This window comes from Felis catus, chromosome A3 (assembly GCF_018350175.1).
Source record: "Felis catus isolate Fca126 chromosome A3, F.catus_Fca126_mat1.0, whole genome shotgun sequence".
NCBI classification, from domain to species: Eukaryota; Metazoa; Chordata; class Mammalia; order Carnivora; family Felidae; genus Felis; species Felis catus.
In genome coordinates this window covers 132,420,946-132,443,844 of record NC_058370.1, presented here as the reverse complement: position 1 = coordinate 132,443,844, position 22,899 = coordinate 132,420,946, and the positions used below count along the sequence as shown (strand labels likewise).

General features: G+C 45.9%; 2 protein-coding genes across 4 annotated transcripts in view; one reads left to right on the top strand and one right to left on the bottom strand.

Annotated features, from left to right (window-relative positions):
- ATP6V1C2 (ATPase H+ transporting V1 subunit C2) overlaps nt 1-8,320 on the top strand; it is a 62,500-nt gene extending 54,180 nt beyond the window's left edge. For 2 of the 3 annotated variants that reach the window (XM_045054964.1, XM_045054954.1), the window contains one exon: nt 2,184-2,527. In XM_045054964.1, the coding sequence (XP_044910899.1) occupies nt 2,184-2,394 (211 nt within the window). In that variant the 3' untranslated portion in view covers nt 2,395-2,527. Of the gene's footprint in view, nt 1-2,183; nt 2,528-8,186 lie in introns of those variants that run through there. The other variant, XM_045054959.1, reaches the window with a different exon arrangement.
- PDIA6 (protein disulfide isomerase family A member 6) lies at nt 251-22,881 on the bottom strand. Its single transcript, XM_023252110.2, has 13 exons — nt 22,729-22,881; nt 16,779-16,920; nt 12,511-12,568; nt 11,933-12,059; nt 10,101-10,207; nt 8,764-8,894; nt 8,265-8,379; nt 7,575-7,715; nt 6,733-6,817; nt 6,533-6,605; nt 5,259-5,417; nt 1,316-1,412; nt 251-719 (listed from the first exon to the last, which is right to left on the bottom strand). Exons 1-13 carry the CDS (start codon nt 22,745-22,747, stop codon nt 651-653), a joined length of 1,323 nt encoding a protein of 440 aa, XP_023107878.2. The 5' UTR covers nt 22,748-22,881; the 3' UTR covers nt 251-650.
- Between the last annotated feature and the right edge of the window lie 18 nt (nt 22,882-22,899).

Below are 22,899 nucleotides of genomic sequence, written 5' to 3'. Positions count from 1 at the left end.
CGTTCTCAACGGACAACCCAGTTTTTCATCCTTCTTTCCGTAAACTCGCCTTACGTTTCACATTCCACGGATGGCACCTGGCCTTGCGGGACACACGTAAAAATCCGTATTGTGGCAGGCGTCCAGATGGTGTCCTTGGAATCACAAGTATTTTATAGGGAGGAAAGACATCAGGGTCATCCCTTCATGGTATCAATTTACTGGCTAAATTTACTGGATTTATGATGTGGACACTAATTTCATACGTATGTTGGCATTGTCCAAAATATTATTTTATTTTTTAATGGAAAAAAGCCATCAATAGTCAAATGAAAGAATCACATTAAAAAACTTATATATAAGAAACAGCCTCCAAGAACATTCAAGCAGCAGTCAGAGAGAGGGAGGGAAAAACATTTCAACAGCCCATCAGTTTTCTCCAAAATATTACTTGACAGAATACAACCCAATTCACCGGCTCCAACAATTCATAGAATTTTTCATTGTTTTCTTGAGATGCAAAAGTTCACTGTTGCAGTGTTTTCAAATGACCAATCAAGTGCTACTTCTTGGTTAAAAAGGCCACTGGTAGATTCATCTGATCGTGAAGAACGTTCCTTCACTGCTGGGGAGATCTGCTCCCAAGAAAAGAAAACTGAAGTCTGTGCCTCTCACAGCTCATCCTTTTCCAAATCGTCCAGCTCCACGTCGCTGAGGTCAATGTCGTCTTCCACGGGAAGCTGGGAAACAAAGCCACTCGTTAGGCCCTGCAGGAAGAGCTGGGAGAGCTCGCGGGCTCACGGCGGAGGAGCAAGGTAGTTTCTAGAGACACCCCAGATCACAGAGCCGGTTCTGCCCTAATCTGGCTCCCGCTTTTAGCTTTGCCTATCATTTTACAGCCGGAAAAGCCAAGAACTAGGTGAGGTAGGATTTTAACAGATCACCTACCTCTTTAACACCGACAGCTACTTAGCTCATCGTTTTGAGGGGGGAGGGGCAGAAGTGTGCCAGAATCCACGATAATTCCAAAGTTGTAATTTTGTGCTTCTCAGATACAAAGTAAATGGATTCCGGGTGAAATGCTCCGTTTAGCGGTAATCATCAGGAATGAAACCTCATTCCTGAAATTTATCTTGGTTGTCTGTCAAGACTCTGTCACGCAGCCCTGAAAGGCTCGCGAGGTTATGGCACTTCTGACATTACACCACGGATGGATGGAAAGGACTCGGCCTACAAACAGCAAAGGCGCCCTGGGCCGGGGAAAGTGAGGAGAGGCGGGACAAGCACCCCGGTGATGAGTCCCGCACGCTCGTGGCCTCCAGCCCTGGGGACTCACCTCGCCATCCTTGCCGTCCCAAGGCTCTCTGGTGCTGATGGCGGGGAAGGCCCCACCTCCCACAGGTGCTGTAGATCCGCGCCCAAAAGAGAGCTCCCTGAGGGGACAGTGACCAAAGCAAGGACATACTGATGAAGACACGACGTGTTAAAACAATGACTCGCCGGCTAAGTTTCTGCACAGGTGCCTCTCACGTCTTGCTCCCGCACAGTACTATCCGTTCAAGCAAGGACGACAACGTAACCAGGCATGAAATGACTAAGGTCTTGGCATCAGATAAAGCTAGTTACTACTACTAATTAAGAAAAATAAACTTATTTTGCTAGAATACAAATTTAAGTACGCAAAACCTATCAACATTCACGTAGAACACAGGCAAAACGTTTGATGAACAAAATTGTAGACTAGCCCCCGAAACACTTTATGAAAGATGGCATCTTAAAACGAAACTTCGGTTTCCTTCCCCAGACTTCCAATAGCGAGCAGAAGCACTTAACAGCAGCCCACAGGCAGATCTAGAGGTGACGGTGGCAAGCCTCATCTCAGACTTTTAAGACCCAGAAGAAAGAGTTCTATGGTGACAGGGCGTATTAGGTCTTGCCTTTGACCAATTCTGATAAACGTTTCATTAGAAAGATGTAGAGGCAACTGCCAGGCCGGGAGCAGGCCTTCTTTAAAAAGTTTCCAAGTGGTGAAGGCTGCTTGGACTACAGGGAAGAGAGGAAAAGAGGAGTGGAAGTGTCCCACGTGTGTTCGACGGTTCTTTGGCTCGGTGGAAAAGGGGGGCATTCTATCCACTGCCTTTGGCTACCCTGCATTTTTTATGACGTGTTATCAGTGGTTCTCAACAGAGCGCGTTTCTCCCTAGGGGACATGTGACAACGCCTGGAGACATTTTTATGATCACAACTGTGTGTGTATGCGGACAGTGTGCAACTGGCATCCAGAGAACAGGTACTAAACACCCGGTAACACACAGGACAAACTTCTGGCCCACGATGTCACAAGCGCCAACATCGAGAAACCCTGATGTCCGAAGAGGAGTTACGTTCAGAAAACCGATTATCCACACGCTCTAGAGCCGCGCTCCACCGCCATCCGCTGAGCTCTAAGTGTAACACAGGGCAGGACGCTGGCCTCCACGCCGATGCGCGTGCAGAGTCAAGAGGTACCGGGCACGGCGAGTCAGACCCGTGTCTCTCGTAGTCCATCCAAAACCTACACCAGAATGGCTCCGTTTGCCGTGAGGGGGCACAGGCCAACCCAAGCTCTGGCCGACATAAGAAATACAAACCCATGCAAGTAATCAAAGGCAAGCCAGTGGTTCTACTTCTTACTAGTTTGGGACCCTTAATCCGATTATTCATCTCTGAACATCAGTCTCTTCATCAAGAAGATGCCGAGATGTAGGGAGTCGGTGCTCAGAAAGCAGCCACCTTCCTACTTTTTTTCTTTAATTAAAAAAAATTTTTTAATGTTTATTTTAGAGACAGAGCATGAGTGGAGGAGGGTAGAGAAAGAGAGGGAGACACAGAATCCGAAGCAGGCTCCAGGCTCTGAGCTGTCAGCACAGAGCCCGTCACGGGGCTCAAACTCACGAGCTGTGAGATCGTGACCTGAGCCGAAGTCAGCCGCCCAACCGACCGAGCCACCCAGGTGCCCCAACATTCCTACTTAATGTCCTCAGCAGCAGCAAACAGAAGGACTAATGGAAAGACGCCAAGCCTCCTTTAAAGTGGAACAAAATTCTTCTTTTCTAATGTTTATGTATTTTTTGAGACAGAGAGAAAGAGAGAGAGAGAAAAACACAGGATCCGAAGCAGGCTCCAGGCTCTGAGCTGTCAGCACAGAGCCCGATGCAGGGCTCGAACTCATGAACCATGAGACCGTGACCTGAGCTGAAGTCAGATGCTCAACCGACTGAGCCACCCAGCCGCCCCAAAAGGGAACAAAATTCTAAGGGAACTATGCCTTGAGGGCAGGGTTCAATTGTTTAAAAAAAAAGTGTTTTAACAGCTCAGTCCCGCTCCTCCCCTGCGCCCCCATTCTCTTTGCAGGGCTAAATGCTATCATCTCTTCTCAAAGAGCCCCGAGAAACACAGCTGCTGCTTCAAACAATGAACTTCTGTGAAACTCGAGTCCTTTCTTCACTTCCGGCCGCATCACGCACAATGACGTACTCGTGTGTTTGGCTGCTACACCGAAAGGAACACTTCAGTAACACGCCTGCAGGGAGAGGTACGGGAATCACTAACACTCGTCTTGGGTTGACTGTAGCTGTGAGTTACTGCCAATGTATTCATCACAGTCCGTCTCAGCTTCAGGTCTGTGGTTTTCAAGCGCACACGTTGGTGGACGTGGACACCAACTCCCTGGCGGGCCTGGCACCGTCTACCGGCGGCAGCCCCCTCACCCCTCACCGGCGACGAGCTGCACGCGCGTCCAGTCTCGTCAGAAAACAAGGCGCGCGGGACTAGAGACAAGTATACTGCCGCCCACTGTGTCTCCTTTCGACCCATTACTGCGTCCTCTTCCCCACTGGTAACTGGGTGGGTTCTGAGGTTCTCTGCTGCCTTTAAGGCACGAAGTTGGAGAACCAGTGGCCTGTACGATCCCCAGCGCAACAGCGATGGTCTCAAGTTGACAATACGCTATTGTCCGCGGCTTTCCCGCGAACCAGCCACCTGCTCCGTCCTAAGACACAAAACACACGACAAAGAACAACAAACCGGAGAAGGGAAACTGGTTGAAAAGAAATGTGAATAAAATCAAAGCCGCAGCTAGACCTGCCATTTCCAGTGAGTCCACAGGCTCAACCTCGTGGTTACTGATCCCCCTCAAACATCTCTTACGATTTTCTCACAAATTTCTTACGATTTGTGACACTGGAATCAGCTGCTGAAAAAGGATGACATTTGATGAGCACAGCTGACCCCTGCACGTGGGGTGAGCCATACAAGTCCACTTGCAGAATTTTACGGTAACGTGAGTGTATTTTCTATCATTTTCTTAATAACATTTATTGTAAGAGGGGCGCCTGGGTGGCGCAGTCGGCTAAGCGTCCGACTTCAGCCAGGTCACGATCTCGCAGTCCGTGAGTTCGAGCCCCGCGTCAGGCTCTGGGCTGATGGCTCAGAGCCTGGAGCCTGTTTCCGATTCTGTGTCTCCCTCTCTCTCTGCCCCTCCCCCGTTCATGCTCTGTCTCTCTCTGTCCCAAAAATAAATAAAAAACGTTGAAAAAAAAATTAAAAAAAAAAATAACATTGTAAGAATACAGTAGATGGTACATAAACCATACAAAAAACGTACTATTTACCAAGAGCTGCCGATCAGCCAGGCCCTGTAGTAGTAAGCAGAGAGAAGGTCTGTGAGAGATGTGCCTGTGAGACTCAGTTAGGAGGACGAGGCATGAACCAAATTACCGCACACCTGAGAATTAGCACAGTGTCGATGCCTCGTATTTACCTGAAAGATGATCAAATCAATTTTTGGAGGAGTGGAATGGCCGGGCAAGACAGAGAGCTCTATCAACTGGATTTTGAGTTTCAGAACCTATTATGTTGTTTGCGAGTTGCTGGAATCACTTCAGAAGTACACGTTCTACCGCTACCGGCCAGAAACGGAAGGCGCGTTAGCTGAGGTGAGAGGCACAAAGCATGCTGGGGGGGCGGAGGGCTGCTACCAGCCCAGAGGAGACTTGCATGAGATCAGAGAGCTCGACGCCATGGCGCAACAGCAAGGTGGCCTCTTCCCCTACAGAATGCTTCCACGGAAAAGAACAAAAGCGCAAAACGATGACTTAGAACTCAAACACCTAATTCCCCGGAATGCCAAATGCACACTAACTCCACGCACTGCCTGGTCTACGTAAACCTAGCTTTGAACCCACGCCACGCAGAACCAAGCCACAGAACAAAAACAACTCAAGGAGGCAAGAGATTACCTGAGAAACTCGTTAATGCCTTGCTCGCTGAAAGATCCTTTCAGAAGAGCAAATTTCATCTTGCGTGCGTTGATGGCTGCCATGGCAGGGTACCCGAAGCCTCCGATCCCCAACGCATTTTCAAGTTCAGATTGGGCCCCAGCTTCTGTCCACAGCCACCTAGAAAAACAGGCTTGTTTTAGGGTGAGGATCCCTTTCAAAGTAGTTAGAATCGAATCAGCGGATACTAAAAAAAAACAAAAACGGATTACACTCCCAACATTTTATGGAATGAAATGGATGTAGAAACAGAAAAAAAATACAAAAATAATGTATTCTGGATGTTCCCTACGCTCTACCCCCAGAAGTCTCCCAAATCTATATACGGTTTGCTCCCAGCCTCCAAAATACTGTCCACTAAACCTGCTGGGTTTTCTGTCTCTATTACCTGAAATCCTACTAATGTCATTTGGACAACTGGGCACGTTCACCAGTAGGATAACTTCTTCTTAAGACTTACTGGTATATCATTATTCAATCCCTGTAACAATGCTCAGCCACAGTTCTTACTCAACTTCTACAATGGTGGAGAAGAAGGATGCCAGAATGCGGTGCTCTGTAGGCACACCACACTTTGTTGAACTAATGGGAGGGGGCACAAGGTCACTTGAGGGGGACAGCAATGGCCTGAGGAGGGTGAGACAGCAATGGATAGAGGACGAGAAACAAAAAGTTAAATCGGAAAGAAGCAGACATACTTTGTTTTAAAAGCACACCTGTATCTGGGGCGCCTGGGTGGCTCAGTTGGTTAAGAGTCCAACTCGATTTTGGCTCAGGTAATGCCCTCACAGTTCGTGAGATCGAGCCCCGAGCTCGATCTGGGCTCCGTGAATTCTCTCTCTCTCCCTCTCCCTGCCCCTCTCCCACTCATGCGTGCGCTCTCAAAATAAACTTAAAAAAAAATAAAACAAAATGATTCTTATGAGAAAAGGTACTGTGGCACAGACAGGTAAAAGACTTGCATTACTTCTTTCCTTTTGAGAGACGAAGAGACACAGCACAAGGTGGGGAGGGGCAGAGAGAGAGAGGGAGACACAGAACCCGAAGCAGACTCCAGGCTCTGAGCTATCAGCACAGGGCCTGACGCGGGGCTCAAACCCACAAAGATCATGACCTGAGCCGGAGACAGACGCTTAACTGACTGAGCCGCCCAGGCACCCTGAACCAGACAGTATCCGGGTAGCACTATGCTCTCCTGTCCAAATCATACTGAGAAAATAAGTTCAGCAACTTACCCCCACATTTTCTTTTTGTATTTGTCTGCCAACTTAAGAAGAACTTCTAAGTACGAGTTTCTGCCAGCAGCTCCTAATTTAAACAGAAAATTTTGAAAAGGTAAAAATAAAAGAATCCGAAACATTCATCAGCTTAGAAAGCGTTCTCAGAGCAGGCAGCACAGAGCAGTCACGGCGAAGGGCGCCCCTGTTCGCCGTACCCGTGTCCAGGATGTGGGGCAGCACGGCCACGACACACAGCTGGTGCTCCTCACAGGTCTTCTTAGCGATGTCCTCGTCGATGATCTGTGGGCCCAGAGCACAAGGGGTGGTTGGAAGGCCACGGACACAAAACCCAAAGGTGAGCCTGACGACAGAGACCCGGCATCATCACGTTCAATGAAGAGCAAAGGCTTCAGGAGACAGAGCGACTCCCCCTGACACTCCAGGTTCGTGCTACGGCACCACGGACAGCTGGCCTTCCGGGTCTGTCCCCGGGCCATCCCGGTGCTGACTCGGCACCTGCTGACACACGTGGGCTCCAAAAGCAGACAGCCTCGGAGGAGCCTGGCTCTGACAATCACCTAGCTAGACAGACACATGTGTATTATATATTTATGGGGATCTGAGGCTCTCTGTGCCTCTGTTTCCTCACATAAAATGAGATAAAAACAGTATTTGCCTCTAGGCATTCATGTGCGAACTGAAAGGAAAATATACGTAAGAGCAGAATGATGCTGTCACACTGTCACATGACTAGGTGCTCCACAAACAGCAGCTGCGGCTGAGACAACGGGGAGAGAGTGGCCAGGCGCATTCTATTTTTAAAAAGCTTGGCACACTCGTCCTCCTAGTGTAAGGATTGTAGTACTAAAATTATGAAAAGCAGCAGTTTATCAGGCAGGTTTTCCCCACTTGAAAGTCCAATAATACTTTAAAGAGAGCACTTTAAAAGAGAAGGGACAAAGTCCAATTGGAAACACCAAAGGAGTGTCATTACTGTGTGAGAGCCTCCCCCATCAGACATGGTCGGTTCTGATCACGAGTGACGGAAGCGGTTTACCTCAAGCAGCTCAGGAGGTGGGGCATTGTCAGAAAACAAATCCAGGGCCCGGGAGACGATGTCAGATCGCGTCCGCCCCCCATCGTAATCCACAGGAGATTCCCCCTTCTGAAATATCTTGATTGTAGGAAATCCCCTAATCTATTAAAAAAGACAAGAGTATAAAATCAAACTAATATTTAACAAGGAATAATCTTTACGGGTTCTAAGGCTACCTTATAGGGAATTTAATAGAACAATATTCCGAGGCTGCATCAGTGATCAGGGAGGATACACAGAGGTCTGTTGATCAGGCAGTTTTAACAGCCTGCCCACCAGGCTTAGCGGAGTATTATTCAAACCTTCCATATGTACTGAATACAGCGTTATCTGCTCTAGAACAAGCGGACCAACTTCAAAAGCACTAGTAGTGACTTGTAAGAGCCTGAGCAAGCTGAAAATTCACATGCAGCACACAGCAGAAACAGTGAGATATTGGACTTGAGAGAGAGAGAGAGAGAGAGAGAGAGAGAGAGAGAGAGTCAGTCCTGAGTTCAAGACTCGTTAGTTTTAACAATAAAGTAATTTAGTTCCATTACAAAATGGCCAAACATCTCCCCTCCTACCACACAGGGAAGCCCGGATACCCGATGAAGTCACAGCTGAAAACAGCGCGTACTCCTCAGAGACGTTCGCCATCTGGACACTCACCCCATACCGGCCGGCAAGAACCTGGTTAACCGTGGCGTCCACAGCCGCGAGCTTCACTTTTCCTTTGGTTTGCTCTTTTACCTCCGTGGCTGCAGCAGCCCATTCTGGCTCAAGACTATGGAAAAATATTTGCACTTTAAAAGTGCGTCTTAACCGGCAGCACGAACACTTTAACCGAGACGCACATCTCTGCCCAATCCAGTCACACCGCGCTTGGAAACCACCGTGCGCAGCTTTGCGTACAATGTGATGCTGTCTTTTCACATTCACTTCCCAGGTCTCTGTCACTCCCTCCCCCGCGCTAGGTCCCTGTTAATCTTTGAAGCCGTGACAGAAGAAACTCGGCACCAATGCCAATGTTTAACATTCACTCGCCGTCAGAGCCTTCCTGGAGGAGATCTTGGTGACTGACCTGCCGTCTGGGTCAGCTTTTTCAGAGCCAGCTAGGTGAATATATTAAAAGCACTGGGACTCAAAATACTTGGTAAAAAGCCCTTACTTTTTGCAGTGTCCACACCAAGGAGCGTAAAATTCAACCATCCAAACGTCTTCACTATCAAGGACATTCTTATCGAAGCTGTCGTCGGTCAGCTCAATTACATCCTTCTTAGTCGAACTCTCACCTCTACCCTGTCGCATGTGACATTAAACATTTAGTTACACTTGGCCAGAAAGAACGCTATTCTTATTCTAAATAGGTAACAGACAATGATCTCTTCCGCATCTTAACAAAGTGTGGAGTTCTTTCTAGTGAAAACCATTCTACTCCACTTGGGGTCATTCCTTAATATTATTATCACTTGTCAAACAGTGTTTACTTTCAATCACCAGCACCTCCAGTGTAAGCTATGAATATTCCGGAATTCTCTCGCCTGCTGTTGTGCTAAGAGAAACCCCCACACGGATCACAGAACCACCCGATTCTACTCTAGTTCCGACTGGCACAGCTGCTTCTTCATCCCAGGATGTTAAACGTAACCAGTTACTACCTTTCCATAGAGAAAGTCTCTACCATTCAAGAGAGCTAAAAGTAACATTTAATTCTTTATTTTCAAAGAGTGTTCTTGAGTAGCAAACCTAAGGAGCAGTGTCACTATACTGCTTTCGGATGCCTGGGCCAAAAGCCAAGAGCATGGAATCTTCGGGTAAATTCTACATCTGTATAAAGAAGCTACTTTTACTGGTCTCTGTAAGAGTGAAGGGCCATTTTACCTTCAGTTGTAAGAATTTAATGCCTTTTCACAAGAACATTTGGTTAAACTTCACATCTCATACATGGGCGTCTAAAATACCAATCCATGGAACAGGAATTTTTCTCTTCTTCCCTGTCCACTGAGATTGAATTTTCCAAAATTTCAGGCTGATTGCCAGATATAGGCCATTCAAATTTCATCCCTCTTTGCCCCCAAGCCGATCTGGTCTCTCTCTCCCCACTCTGGAACTACAAATGCCAAAGGGTCCCAGAGCCTGGCTTCCCGGTCTGAAGCTCTTTCTCGAGAGGTCTACAGCCCAAACTCTTCCCTTTCAGTGCTGGGCCGAGAAAGCCCATCTTGTGGCCTGATTCTTGGCCTATAGTGGTGGCCAGATGCTCTGGGACTAGAGACTTCTGAGGAGGCCAAATCAACAAGCTAGGTGGCTCATTCCCTCTGGCATGAGCTGATCCAACCTTGTAATATCTTTTAACTGAAAGTTCACTAATTTAAAACATTAGTAGTAACTACAAAAAAACCCCAAAAAAACAAAAATAACCCACCCCAAAACTATCCTCTACAAAGAGTCCATATTGTGGCGTCAAACTCATCACACACATTCAAAGCTGACATCACACAGTCTTACTTGTTTTCCAGAACCATATCCACCACCCCTCCCCCCAAGGCGATCCTTCACGAGCTGGCGCAGAGCACTGAGAGCAGCATCTACGATGGCTTCGCCAGTTCTGCCACCTACAGAAGACAAAGGACAATCAGACGAATGGGTGGTGGGGGCCGTGTGCCTATCTGTGGCCCTTTACATTTGTCAGATTTCTGTCAGCTTTATCTGATGTTTGAACAGACCCAACAACACATGGGTATTTAATACAGAGTCAAGTTCTCCCTGTAATACACACTGCACTTGACTTTTCCCTTGGAAAACCAAATCCTCTCCTTCAGTTTTAGTTTATTAAACACAAACATCCTGTTCACCTACTAATGCCATCCACAAATGAGAGAAACTCACAAATGTCTACTGAACATGTAACATGTATACAGATGAATAAGCCTATTATCTAGTTAAAAAAAAAGCAGGGGACGTTTCTAAATACAAATTACATCGAAGGAAATACAAGAAAACTATTTTTTTTTCTTTTCTTCCTTCCTTCCTTCCTCTTTCTATTTTATTTTTGATCTACTTCTCTCCCTTTCTATTTTTTTATTTTTGAGAGAGAATGAGGGTGCACGGGGGCGGGGCAGAGACAAAGGGAGACACAGAATCCGAAGCAGGCTCCAGGCTCTGAGCTGTCAGCACAGAGCCCAATTTGGGGCTCAAACTCACAGACCGCGAGATCATGACCTGAGCTGAAGCTGGATGCTTAACCAACTGACCCACCCGGGCTCCCCAGAAGAAACTATTTCTATGATGACAAGCAGAAAAAACTGTAGAAAAAGTAGGATATGAAACGTCTGAAGCCAAGTAACTGGAAAGCAATCCAGGCGCCTTCTATCTTGCTTACAATACTTGGGCTGTTTTAGGTTCTTTAGCTGAATTCTCTCCTAATCTAAGAAGTAACAAACACTGTACTGAAACTCAATAATGACAACAGCCTTTAGAAGTTTAACCAAAAAACTACACACTCGAGAAAAAGTCAGGGGGGCTATTAAGGTATGAAAAACGTACGAATAATATGGGCCACGCTATCTTTAGCATTCAAAGGGAAAACTCTAATAAAATGTCTCTAGAAAATTCCATGCATTTTTTAAATAGTTTCTTACCAAACTGCCAAGGAAGATAGAAAAACACCTGAGCACACTTTTAGCCCTGACATTAGAAAGAAAATACAGTAGAGCAACACGCAGTATATGTTCAGATGGTGTGGGACTGCGGCCCCGGCTGACATCACCACGTGTGTCACCTCCTAATACAGAAGGGCCAAGACCTCCATCCTCGGAACCGGTGACCCTACTACCAATCTACTTGGAAATATGCCAAATCAAGAAATATACTAGGAGGGGCGCCTGGGTGGCGCAGGTTAGGTGTCTGACTCTTGATTCTGGCTCAGGTCATGATCTCGCTGTTTGTGGGAATGAGCCAGTGAGGGGCCTTGCTTGGGATTCTCTCTGCCCCTCCCCCACTCGCAAACACTCTCTCTCTCTCTCTCTCAAAATAAAAAAAGAAAACAAATGTACTAGGAAAAAAGAGAGGGTTTTGCGCTCTAGACCAAGAGGTGGCAAACTCTTTGTAAAGCGGCAAACACAAACGATTTTGAGGGGTGCGGGCCACCCGGTCTGCTGCAGCGACTCACTTCTGCCCCTTCAGTGTGACAGCAGCACGACACACGACATGAAACTAGGTGTGACTGTTTTGAAAACCTTTATTTACAAAAACAAACAGGCCCTTGCTCCTATTTTTTACCTACTTGTTGAAATTAAAATTCCAACCAGGGGAATAGAGTAGTTAGGAAAAGTCCTTACCCTGATAATCTTCTGGTCTGTTTTTGTTGGATCCAAAAATCTTAATGGTAGGAAATCCCTGAACACCATATTGACCTCCTAGGGACTGGTGTTTATCTGCATCAACTGCGCCAACTTTTACAACATCCTGTGAAAATGTAAGAGTTGTATCAATTTTTCTTTTCCACTGGAGCAGATTACACAAAGATCCATCACTGAACTCACGCAGACTCCAAGATGATACAGGGCAAGGTTAGGTTTACAGACAGATTTAATGAGACCCGTAGCCTGGGAAGTCATGCCTACGTGGAATGACAGGAGAAATGGACGGAGCTCTGGAGGGGACTCTGCAGCACCAAGAATTAGTGAGACCGCGAGGATTAGGTCATTAATCCGGAAAACTGACTCAATAAAAATAGACAACATAAAAATCACACGTGTTAGTGTACTATCCCTTTGCTCCCTACATGCTTTTGGCACCAGAACAAGGTTTTTGAGCTCCAACATGCAAATGAACTTCCGGCGGCACGTTAAGCCCGGCCGCGTTCTTGCTTATTATACACACACACGTGAATGAATGCGGCATCTTGGAAACTTACTTTTAGCGCAGTTGCTACTTTCTTCCATTCTGGTGTTAACCTCTGGCAGTGGCCACACCTTTGAGGAGATAAAAACACAAATAAGGCAACGGTTCAAGTCTTCGATCCTCAATTCAAAAATACTCTACCAACACTCTACTGAGGGACACGCACAGGGGTGGCTGCTGGCAGGGAACACATGCGCTAGTGAAACGTGATCGGTGACGTGAAGGAACTTGCCATTTTAGGATTCTACTATCACTCTTCTTCATATACTAATTTTAAAAGTTTCCAAGCCACTGTTTTTTTTTTTTAATTTTTAACATTTATTCATTTTTGAAAGAGAGAGAGAGACAGAGTGTGAATGGGGGAGGGGCAGAGAGGGAGGGAGACACAGAATCCGAAGCAGGCTGCGGGCTCCCAGCTGTCAGCACAGAGCCCGACGTGGGGCTCGAACTCAAACCGTGAGATCGTGACGTGAGCTGAAGTCGGCCACTGAACTGACTGAGCCACCCAGGTGCCCCCCCAAGCTACTGTTTAAATTATGTTTAAAGAGTTTAAACAAACCATCATTTGTAACTCTATCCCTGGGTAGGAACTTTAGCATTCATCTGGTCAAGTGTGACCCAGTGTGTGGTCTGAGTTGTAAGCCTAGGCAAAAGGCAGACTCTTAGGCTGCATGAAATCCAAACACCTAGAGAAGGGGTTCAGGAACCCACATCTTAGTAAGTTCAACCAGTGATTTTTTTTTTTTAATTTTTTTTTTCAACGTTTATTTATTTTTTTGGGACAGAGAGAGACAGAGCATGAACGGGGGAGGGGCAGAGAGAGAGGGAGACACAGAATCGGAAACAGGCTCCAGGCTCTGAGCCATCAGCCCAGAGCCCGACGCGGGGCTCGAACTCCCGGACCGCGAGATCGTGACCTGGCTGAAGTCGGACGCTTAACCGACTGCGCCACCCAGGCGCCCCACCAACCAGTGATTTTTAAGCCCATTAAGATTTCATATTCCCTGATCTAGTCCAACCTTTTCATTTTACAGATGAAGCATCTGAATTAGAGCCTAAATCTCAATGCTCTTTGGCTCCCACAGCAGCACGTGGGGTTAAAAATGTACACGTAATCCCAATTTTATATGCCAAGCAAGCTGAAAAGTATTCAATACCACAAGATGGTGATAAAAGAACAGGAGCAAGCAAGAGACAGAGATAAGAAGAAAAGAAAATCCTTCACGTTACAGTATTTGAAATAGATTATTGTGAAACATAACACACACAGTGCTTTTAAGTTATATATACAAAACCCTGGTACGTTCATGCCATTTATCAAGGTTGCAGTTATACTGTTCATTTTCAATACTGAGTAACATCCACTGCATGAAGATACTAAAGCTAGTTTATCCATAGGTGATTAGTTGTTTCTTTAACAAAGTCAAGTCTCCTAATTCAGTTTTTAAGAACCTAATGAGTAAATGCCAGGTGCCCAGACCAAGAGGAGCCCTTCATACAGGATTTCATTCCGTCAGCACATCACTGAAGACAGGCCTCGCTATTTTCATCTTACAGATGAGGAGACAGGGGCTGAGGAGTTAAGAAACCTACCCAGTATCACAAGTCATCTGGTCACAGAGCTGCTGCATAGGTCTATGTGGCTCCAGGTCCCACATTCTTCATCCCTGTATACTGGTGGCCCCTTCCATAGGGGCCTAACCTTAATCCAGTATTTTAAAGGTCAGGATCTTCTGAGAAATGTCCTGTGATGCTGGTTTATATACTTACATATAGTAGTTTTTTGCAGTTCAGGTGAGCTACTTAGAAGTCTGGGGGTCAAACTTTTATAGGACTTTGTGCCTCTTTCAATGAGTTTATTCTATGAAAGGACTCCTATTGGAGACGTCCGAGTCCATACTCCTTCAATTTCAATATTAAGCGTAGTAAACACCGACAGAAATGCCGCACGAGTCGAGGTACAGCACACCTCTGACCCAAGGGTTCTTCCCCTGCAGTCCAGACCCCGAAGGACTGGTGTATAAAAATTCAGGGGCTCTAGGAACTTTTGGTGGGGGTAAAAACACCTCTATTTCACTTTTTGTTTTTTTTTTTTTTAGTGTTTTTAAGAGAGAGAGAGAGAGCCAGAGGAAGAGAGAGAGAATCTTAAACAGGCTCCGCACTCAGCACTGGAGTCCAACACAGGGCTCTTTCCCATGACCTTGGGATTAAGACCTGAGCTGAAATTCAGAGTCGGATGCTCAACCGACTGAGCCACCCAGGCCCCCCCTATTTCACTAACTTGTAAATGAAATGCAGACTTCCCTTCAATTATAAACATTAACAACACACCATGAGCATTTGACTTTGTCACAAATGAAAACTCAGCCCCTTTCAGATCGCTACTACAGTTTAACTTCATTTCTGTCCATTGCTATTTCAAAATTATGATGTCTACATGTTACATCTGCTGCTGGAGCTTAGTATTTACTGTCCCAGTAAAAGAGTACTACATAATCACATCAAAATTTGTTTTAGTATTTTGTGAATGTTATTTCAATGTTTTAGGTTCCCTTTGTGATCCTATATGCTTTACTCCATAGATGGAAAAGGAAAACCTTTATTCTGGAAAGAATTCAAAGCCTTCACCAAGCTGCCAAGTCTGAGCACAAGAAGAGGTTAAAGGCACCTGCTCTAATGACACCTCCTCTTACCCAAAACACTGGGAGGCCCAAGTGCCATGTCACAAGAACAATTAACTACAGGATCCAGATCCAGCCTTCTCAATTATGCTGTTTGATTCCATTTTGGAATGAGGTATATTCTCTCATATCGAAGCTTCCCAAAACAATGTAAATTACTCATGCCATAAAGGATAAAAAAAAAAAAAAAAAATCAAACTTGCAAAAACTGCATACAAAGGCATTCAACAATATAACAGTTCGTACATTTACAATTCGTACATTCCACACAGAATCCTCATTTGGATTTGACAAACAAAAAACAAAGAGAAGCTTAAAAAAAAAATGATGAAGGGGGCGCCTGGGTGGCTCAGTCGGTTAAGCGTCCGACTTCAGCGCAGGTCATGATCTCACAGTTTGTGAGTTCGAGCCCTGCATCGGGCTCTGTGCTGACAGCTCAGAGCCTGAAGCCTGCTTCACATTCTGTGTCTCCCTCTCTCTCTGCCCCTTCCCTGCTCATGCTCTGTCTCCCTCTGTCTCAAAAATAAATAAACATTAAAAAAAAAAATTAAAAAAAAATGATGAAGGCATTAGGATGAACAGTATTCACAAAGTGGTAACATAAATTTTTAAGCAGAGGGTATTACCTTAATTTGCTACACTGAACATTAAGCGAAACAGTCCACAAGGACTGGCATTGAGTTTCCAAAACTGTTTCATGGTCTCGCAGAGAAAAAATTAAAGCAATAAAAGGAAACCTCTCATCAGGCATACTCTGAAGTGCACCCACTCAGGTAAGAAGAATTTGTAATAACTTCATTCACTACCTCCTATGTGAGCTTAGGGGACATAGCTCACATCTAAAAGGACGATTGGGATCTCAGATCACTGCACAGTTGATCTGCAGATACAGCTGGCTGGGGCTCAGGCCTCCCCAGACCTGAGTGCCCACGGCCCCGCTGGTTTATAGAAGTAACAGCTTCGGGTACCTTTTGCAGTTTCCATTAACCAGTCTCTGCACTTCTACCTGTTGCGTTTTTGTTTTCTTTGCATTATACGTTTAACTCCATAAACAATTAGTGCAATACCGTATTTTGACTATATATAGTTGTGACCGTTAATTTCAATGAAAATTCTATCTTTACTCCACAAGGGTTTTTTTTCCAGCAATGCATGTAAGTCAAGAGAGGAATTTTTAAATTAAATCAGATTGTTAAAATTATGTATTTCTAGAAGCCACTCTCTTCTTCAAGAAACAGAATGGAAACAATCACTAGCTTTTCCTTTTCCTGTGCCCAATATTCTTTCAGCATAAAGGAGTTTCCCTTCGATCAAGACCCTACTTACCTCATTACAGAGATATATCTTCTTAAAATTATAAGAAAATACTTCTTTCTTCTTTCTTGCAACAATTAGCTACTTCAACCGTTTTCCCCCCAATGGACTCAATCTCCATGGCCTTTAACAGACAACACTTTGTGGAATCCCCCATTTTCCTCTCTACTTCTTTTAAACAAGCAGTAAACTAGACAAACTAGATGACTAAATAAAATCACATTTTTATATAATATTCCTAATTTTATAAAGTACCACAAATAATCCACAAGTGCTTTATACTTACCATGGAGCATAGAACTCTACGAGCCACAGACTATCACTTTGAATAACTTCTCGGTTGAAATTTGATGGAGTTAATTCAATTACATCGTCACTAGAGGAATAGAGACCATTCACTGCTAGAAAGAAGGTATAGCTTATTAGACCTGCAGTAAAAGACAAAAAGCACACCATTAATGACAGGGTTCAAGCTCTGGCAGGAAACGTCTTCTTGAATTGCCCAAGGTTCTTCACACAGCAGGATGGCCTGGGTCAGGTCCTTTCTAACCCCCCAGTGCCCATCCCCCTTGTTGCTGTGGCAGCCCCTGGAATTTCACTGCCACCGGTGCAGCACAGAGCAAGTAGGAAAGAGATCCACACTCTCATCTCTTGAGCTGCGATGGAAAAAGATCTCTAACTTAGGCGCTTTTTATGTATTAACATTTTCATTCTTCACAATCACCTCGTGAAGTAATAGTATTCGCGCCATTTTATGGGCGAAGACACCGAAAAATTGGGAGGCTACCCTGTGACCCCGAGTAATCCACACAGCATTTATTTTTTGTGTTATTCAGTTGCAATATTAGCACACTCTCTTTTTTTAACGTCTATTTATTTTTGAGCAAGAGAGAGCACGAGCGGGGGAGGGGCAGAGAGAGAAGGGAACAGAGGATCCGAAGTGGACTCCACGCTGACAGCACTGAGCCTGATGTGGGGCTCGAACTCACAAACCCCAAGATCATGACCTGAGCCAAAGGTGGACGCCCAACTGACTGAGCCACCCAGGCGCCCGAGTACAGTATCCTTATTAAACTTCCTTTGAAGGAAAAATTGTCTTGTCTACTAAACTGGGACTCTATCAAGGGCAATACTTGTTTTTATAAATATTTTTATTTCTACTCACACTATGTATGGCAGTCACCAGACACTTGCAATGCTGCTGGATGAGCTTACAAAGAATTTTCACGTAAAGGTTACAAAAGAAGGATGGAGTGTTATTGTCTTATTAACAGCATAGTTTAGCCACACTGTGGCCCAAATGCGTTTTTGTTGGCTACTGTAGGAACTTAAAACGTAATTGTTAACAATTATATAGGAAAACAAGTTCTGGATGGACTTAGAAATATCTTAAAAACTAGGGGCGCCTGGGTGGCTGGCTCAATCGGTTGAGCGTCCGACTTCGGCTCAGGTCATGATCTCGCGGTCCATGAGTTCGAGCCCCGCGTCGGGCTCTGTGCGGACAGCTCAGAGCCTGGAGCCTGCTTCAGATCCTGTGTCTCCCTCTCTCTCTGCCCCTCCCCCACTCTCACTTTGTCTCACTCTGTCTCTCAAAAATAAATAAATATAAAAAAAGAAATATCTTAAAAACTCAAAACGTTTTTGAATTGGTAGTCCTATCAAAATTCCAATTCCGCCTTTAAACATATGATTTCTTTATGTTTTCTAATTGCATTGTCTAAGACCTCCAGAACAATGCTAAGTAATGGACTGTTCTTGACTTTAGTATTTTCTCATTTGCTGGCTTTTGAGTTGAAACAGATAAACTTTAGGATATTAAAGAAATTTCTACCTATTTCTTTTTAGCATCTGTGAAGATGATCATATAACTTCTTTCTTTTAATCTACTGATGCAACAAATGATGAGGCGGACCTGTGTCCTAAGGCAGCGGACGGGTATGCCATTGTGGTCACGTGCTCATATGCTTATTCTGTAGACGGAATTTGGAAGATTTCAAATGGAACCTTTTTGAATAACCCAATGGTAAATTTCTTCTGGAAGCAATGTACGCCAGTGTTAACTGTTCTGTTGCTAAATATTTCACCTTATGCTTGCAGAACCACTTTCAAATGACTCCAAATACACTGGACCACTTGGGTTTTCACAGCATTACTAACTAAGAGTAGGAATCGCCCCTCGTTTGTAAATAACGAAACAAAGGCACTTCTAGGGACCCATCTGCTGTCTCTAGCTTCTGTTTCCAAGCTCTTCCCATTAAACCATGTTGTCTTTTAGAGCTCAGGATAAAACGGTTCAGTATGTCAGGGGCATGAATAAACAACATAATTCTATTTTTCAAGAACACTGCATTTGATTGATAGACGTGGCTAATAATGTAGGAACTTTATATGAAATAAAACTGTGGACTTTGGTAAGGGGGACATGAAACCACTAAAAGGCTATCCTGCAGGGGGTATGACCAGATTTGCTTTCTAGAAAGGGCGTTTTGGCTGAATGTGGACAGCAGATGGGGGAACTATCAGGAGAGTGGGGTCACACCTCAACTCAGGGGAAGATGGAATGGCCAGCAGTAACACCCGCTGCTGGGAGGTCAAGTAGGAGACTGAAAATGATCTGGTGGATTTCATGACAGAGGATCCCCAGAGCCCAGGATGGCTGAGGTGGAGGAGTGAAAACAGGCAGCAGCCAATCTGCAAAAGACTGGAGACAGTAGGAGGGAACAAGTTCAGGAAAAGGGAACTCTGTAACAAGTTTCACTATAAAGAGCACAAGAGAGCAAACAAATGTGGGGCAGAAGGAAGGTTTCTTTTTAAAGATGAGAGTGATCTGAGCTTGAAGGGAAAAAAATATGTGGAGTGGGAGAGGCTAAAGATAAAGTAGAGGAATAATGAAACAAAATGCCTGGAATCTGAATCCGGAAGGGAGGGAACCCAGAGTCAGTGGCAGGGTAGCCTGGGGCAGGATGGCCCCCTTTTCCACTTTGAGAGGTGGGAAAGAGTGCATGTGGATGGAGGTCAGGCCAACCAAACTGCGGTTGCCTTAATAACTGCCGCTGTCCAACATGCTAACCACTCACCACATGGAGTGAAGGTATACAAAGTGCTAAATTTTGAAGACTTGGTCGGGGGAAAAAAAAAAGTACCTCATTAATATTTTTGATATTGGTTACATGCTACAATGATATCTGAGATACAGTGGGGAATAAATATGTTAAAATTAATGTCACCTGTTTCTTTTTGCCTTTTGAAATGTGGCTACGAGACTATTTAAAATTAGATATAAAATTTGCATATCTTTACTGGATTGTGCTGCTTGATAATCTTTTTGTTGCTGCAGTAAAGGTTAAGTGGAGTTTGACATATTTAACGCATCAAGTAAATTAAGAACAAGCAGAGACCATCCTAATTCTGAATAAGCTTACAAGTTAAGACTGGGCCTGGAAAATCCTCCATGGAGATCTACTTTCTAAAGTGTATTTTTTGTAAAAAATCAACATAAATCAATACTTGTTCAATACACTGAGCTCAATGTGAAATTTTCAAAAATGGAAAAGCAAAAGAAAACCCATGAACAGTCCCACTGGAATGGGCAATTAATATTTTGGTGATATTCATATGGACTTCTCTGTGCTATTCGGAAGTCTAAAACTATTATTATATTTATATGCATGTGATCTTACTATACATTCCTTTTTGTAGCCTTTTTTCCCCACTCAAAATAAGTTTTCTACATAATTATGGATTACTTTTTACCCCCCGTATAACCACTTTTAATGGCTATATCACATTGCCCATTCACCACTAACAGAATTTCTTTCCAATTTTTCACTATTAACAGGCCAATGCTGAAAATCCTTACACTCTACCCCCCCTTCAGATAAATATGAGTATTTCCTTAAGAGATAATCTTACAAAGGGATTGGGGGTATAGTATAGCTAACATTTTGATGTATGTATCTATCCAACTACCCTCCAGAAACTGACATGTTAACTGAGAATAACACTTAAATGACACTACACACCAGGCAGTGCGTAAACACTTAGGATATATTAACTCATTTTAAGAACTCTATGTGGTGTATGTATCATCATGCCCATTTTTAGACCTGGAAATGGAGACACAGAAAGGGTAACTTGCCTAAGGCCACATAATTAGAAAGAGAGAGAACATGGTTATGCAACCCACATTTTAAACCAAAGGACTGGAGACTGCATTAGTATAATCCCAAGGAGGGTCATTAGTTAGATTGTGGCAGGAGAATTAGGTTCACTGCATTCCCTTGCCAATCCGGGACAGCAGGCTGGAGTCACCAAAGGGATGGACCACGACTTCACCTCAGGAATGTGCTTCCTTTACATACAAAGATGGTCGTGGCTACTGACACTCGGTATAACATGGACTTGGGCTGCTGCTTTTTTTTTTTTTTCTCCTAGTAACAGTGCTAGGCTTTTTGTCTTTAAAATTTTTTTAATGTTTTTATTCATTTTTGAGGGAGACAGAGTGCTAGCAGGGGAGGGGCAGAGAGAGAGGGAGACACAGAATCCGAAGCAGGCTCCAGGCTCCGAGCCATCAGCACAGAGCCCGATGCGGGGCTCGAACCCACAAACCGCGAGATCATGACCTGAGCGGAAGTCAGACGCTAAACCAACTGAGCCACCCAGGCGCCCCGACTTTTTGTTCTTTACGTTTTGCCGAATTCTCACAACAGCCCCCCCCCCTCCACCTTCCTTATAAATGGCTCTCTAGTGGGAATGTCTTGATGATAAAGATTTGAGACTTACATTCCTTAGAAGGCAATATGACCACATAGGGCTGGAAAAAAAATCGAACCATACTACTCAGAAAAACAGATTGAAAGATGAAACCCCCTATGAAAACCCTCAAGAAGACAAAACACTCCGGGCCACTTAGGATGATAAACTGGGTCAATGCCGACTAATAGCGTTCTGTTTCTAAAATTCACATGGCTGTTCCACTCACTGATAATGAGCACCAATGGGAAATGGGAACATCCAAGTGTCTAGAATCTATGTGAGCAGATGGTTTTGCCATCTGTGGCTCCCCATTATTCCTCCACAGTAGTTAAGGATGTCATAAATCCACATCAGTAGCATCTCTGTCCCACACCTGCCACCAAGAGTACACGATCCCACGGCACTCATCTAGAAACCAAGAGGGCTCCCAAAGAGGTCTGAGTCCATTTATGCAAATAAATGATAGAATCACAGACTCTTTCCGCGCCCGGTATGAATTCACCCGAGGGACACTGAACAGAGACTAGAATCCTTTCCCCTCCTCTACATTCTCTCTGTACTACAGCAAATATTTACATCTTGTTTACTCTCGAGACCCATGTGAACTCGTGCATCCTGAGACCCACCCAGCGGGGGAGGACTAGCCCAGAGTGATTAAGTCACTAGCTGGCCGTCACACAGCTAGGAAATGCGGGGCAGGGCCGGCTGGGGCTCAAACTCTGCGGTCTGGATCCAGGGCGTTCAGGTAAGGAAGGTTAAGAGCGCCTCGGCGGGGAGCAAGGCGAGCCAGAAAGGGGTCGGGATCCTCAACCCCACTCACTGCACAGTTTCTAAAACAGAGATTTCCATAATTCATGGTGGTCTGCGTCCCATTTAGTTTTTGGAAGTTCGCTCACACTTGAAGAGCTTTGGGAAGGCACCGTTCCCTTTCTAAAGCAAACTCTTCGGCCTTTTCCAGGGCTGGGTTTTGATATTTCAGTTTTTCTCAATTAGTGGGAACGGCATTAAACAAGTGGTGAGGACGAGCTGCAGGGTGAGGACCCCGCGGCCGTGCCGTCTACACGCCAGGGTGAGGAGGGCGGGCCCAGGACAAGGGACCCCTGACCCCAACCCTCTCAGGTCGCCCCCGGCTCCACCTCCGCCAGGGATCAAGTCCTAGCTGCTCGGCACGCAGCTCCCGGCCCTCACCCTCGCCCGGCCCGCCGCCGCCCCCCTCAGCCCGGGGCTCCCCGGTGGTTCTCAGGATGCACCACCCCGGGACTCCCCGACCCCGTCGCGCTCGCTCCCCGGGGTGGGCTGCGGGAGCCCCGCCGCGCTGCCTCCCCTCCGCACGCGCCCCGAGACCGGCAGGGCCCCGCACCCCCGCGCGAGGGGCGGCCCCGAGCGCAGCCCCCACCCCAGCCCTGGCCCCGCGAGGCCGTCCGCCCGCCCTGCCCCGGGCCTCCCCGGCGGTCCCCCGGGACGAGGAGGCCCGCGCCTACCCAGCACGAGGCGAGCCATGCCGAGCTCCCGGGCCGCCGCGCAGTCCGACCGTCGCCTCAGCTCCGCGCGCCGCGCCCCCGCCGCCCCACGTCCCGCCCTCGGCCCGTGAGGCAGGCGCCGGGCGGTGCGGCGGGGACGGGCCGGAAGGCGCTCGCCAAGCCGTGGCCGCG

Coding starts and splice junctions, on each gene's coding strand:
- PDIA6 (XM_023252110.2), bottom strand. Junction 10,208..11,932: donor CAGACCAGAAGATTATCAGG/GTAAGGACTTTT, acceptor TGTCTTCTGTAG/GTGGCAGAACTGGCGAAGCC. Junction 6,818..7,574: donor CACCTCCTGAGCTGCTTGAG/GTAAACCGCTTC, acceptor CTGGGCCCACAG/ATCATCGACGAGGACATCGC.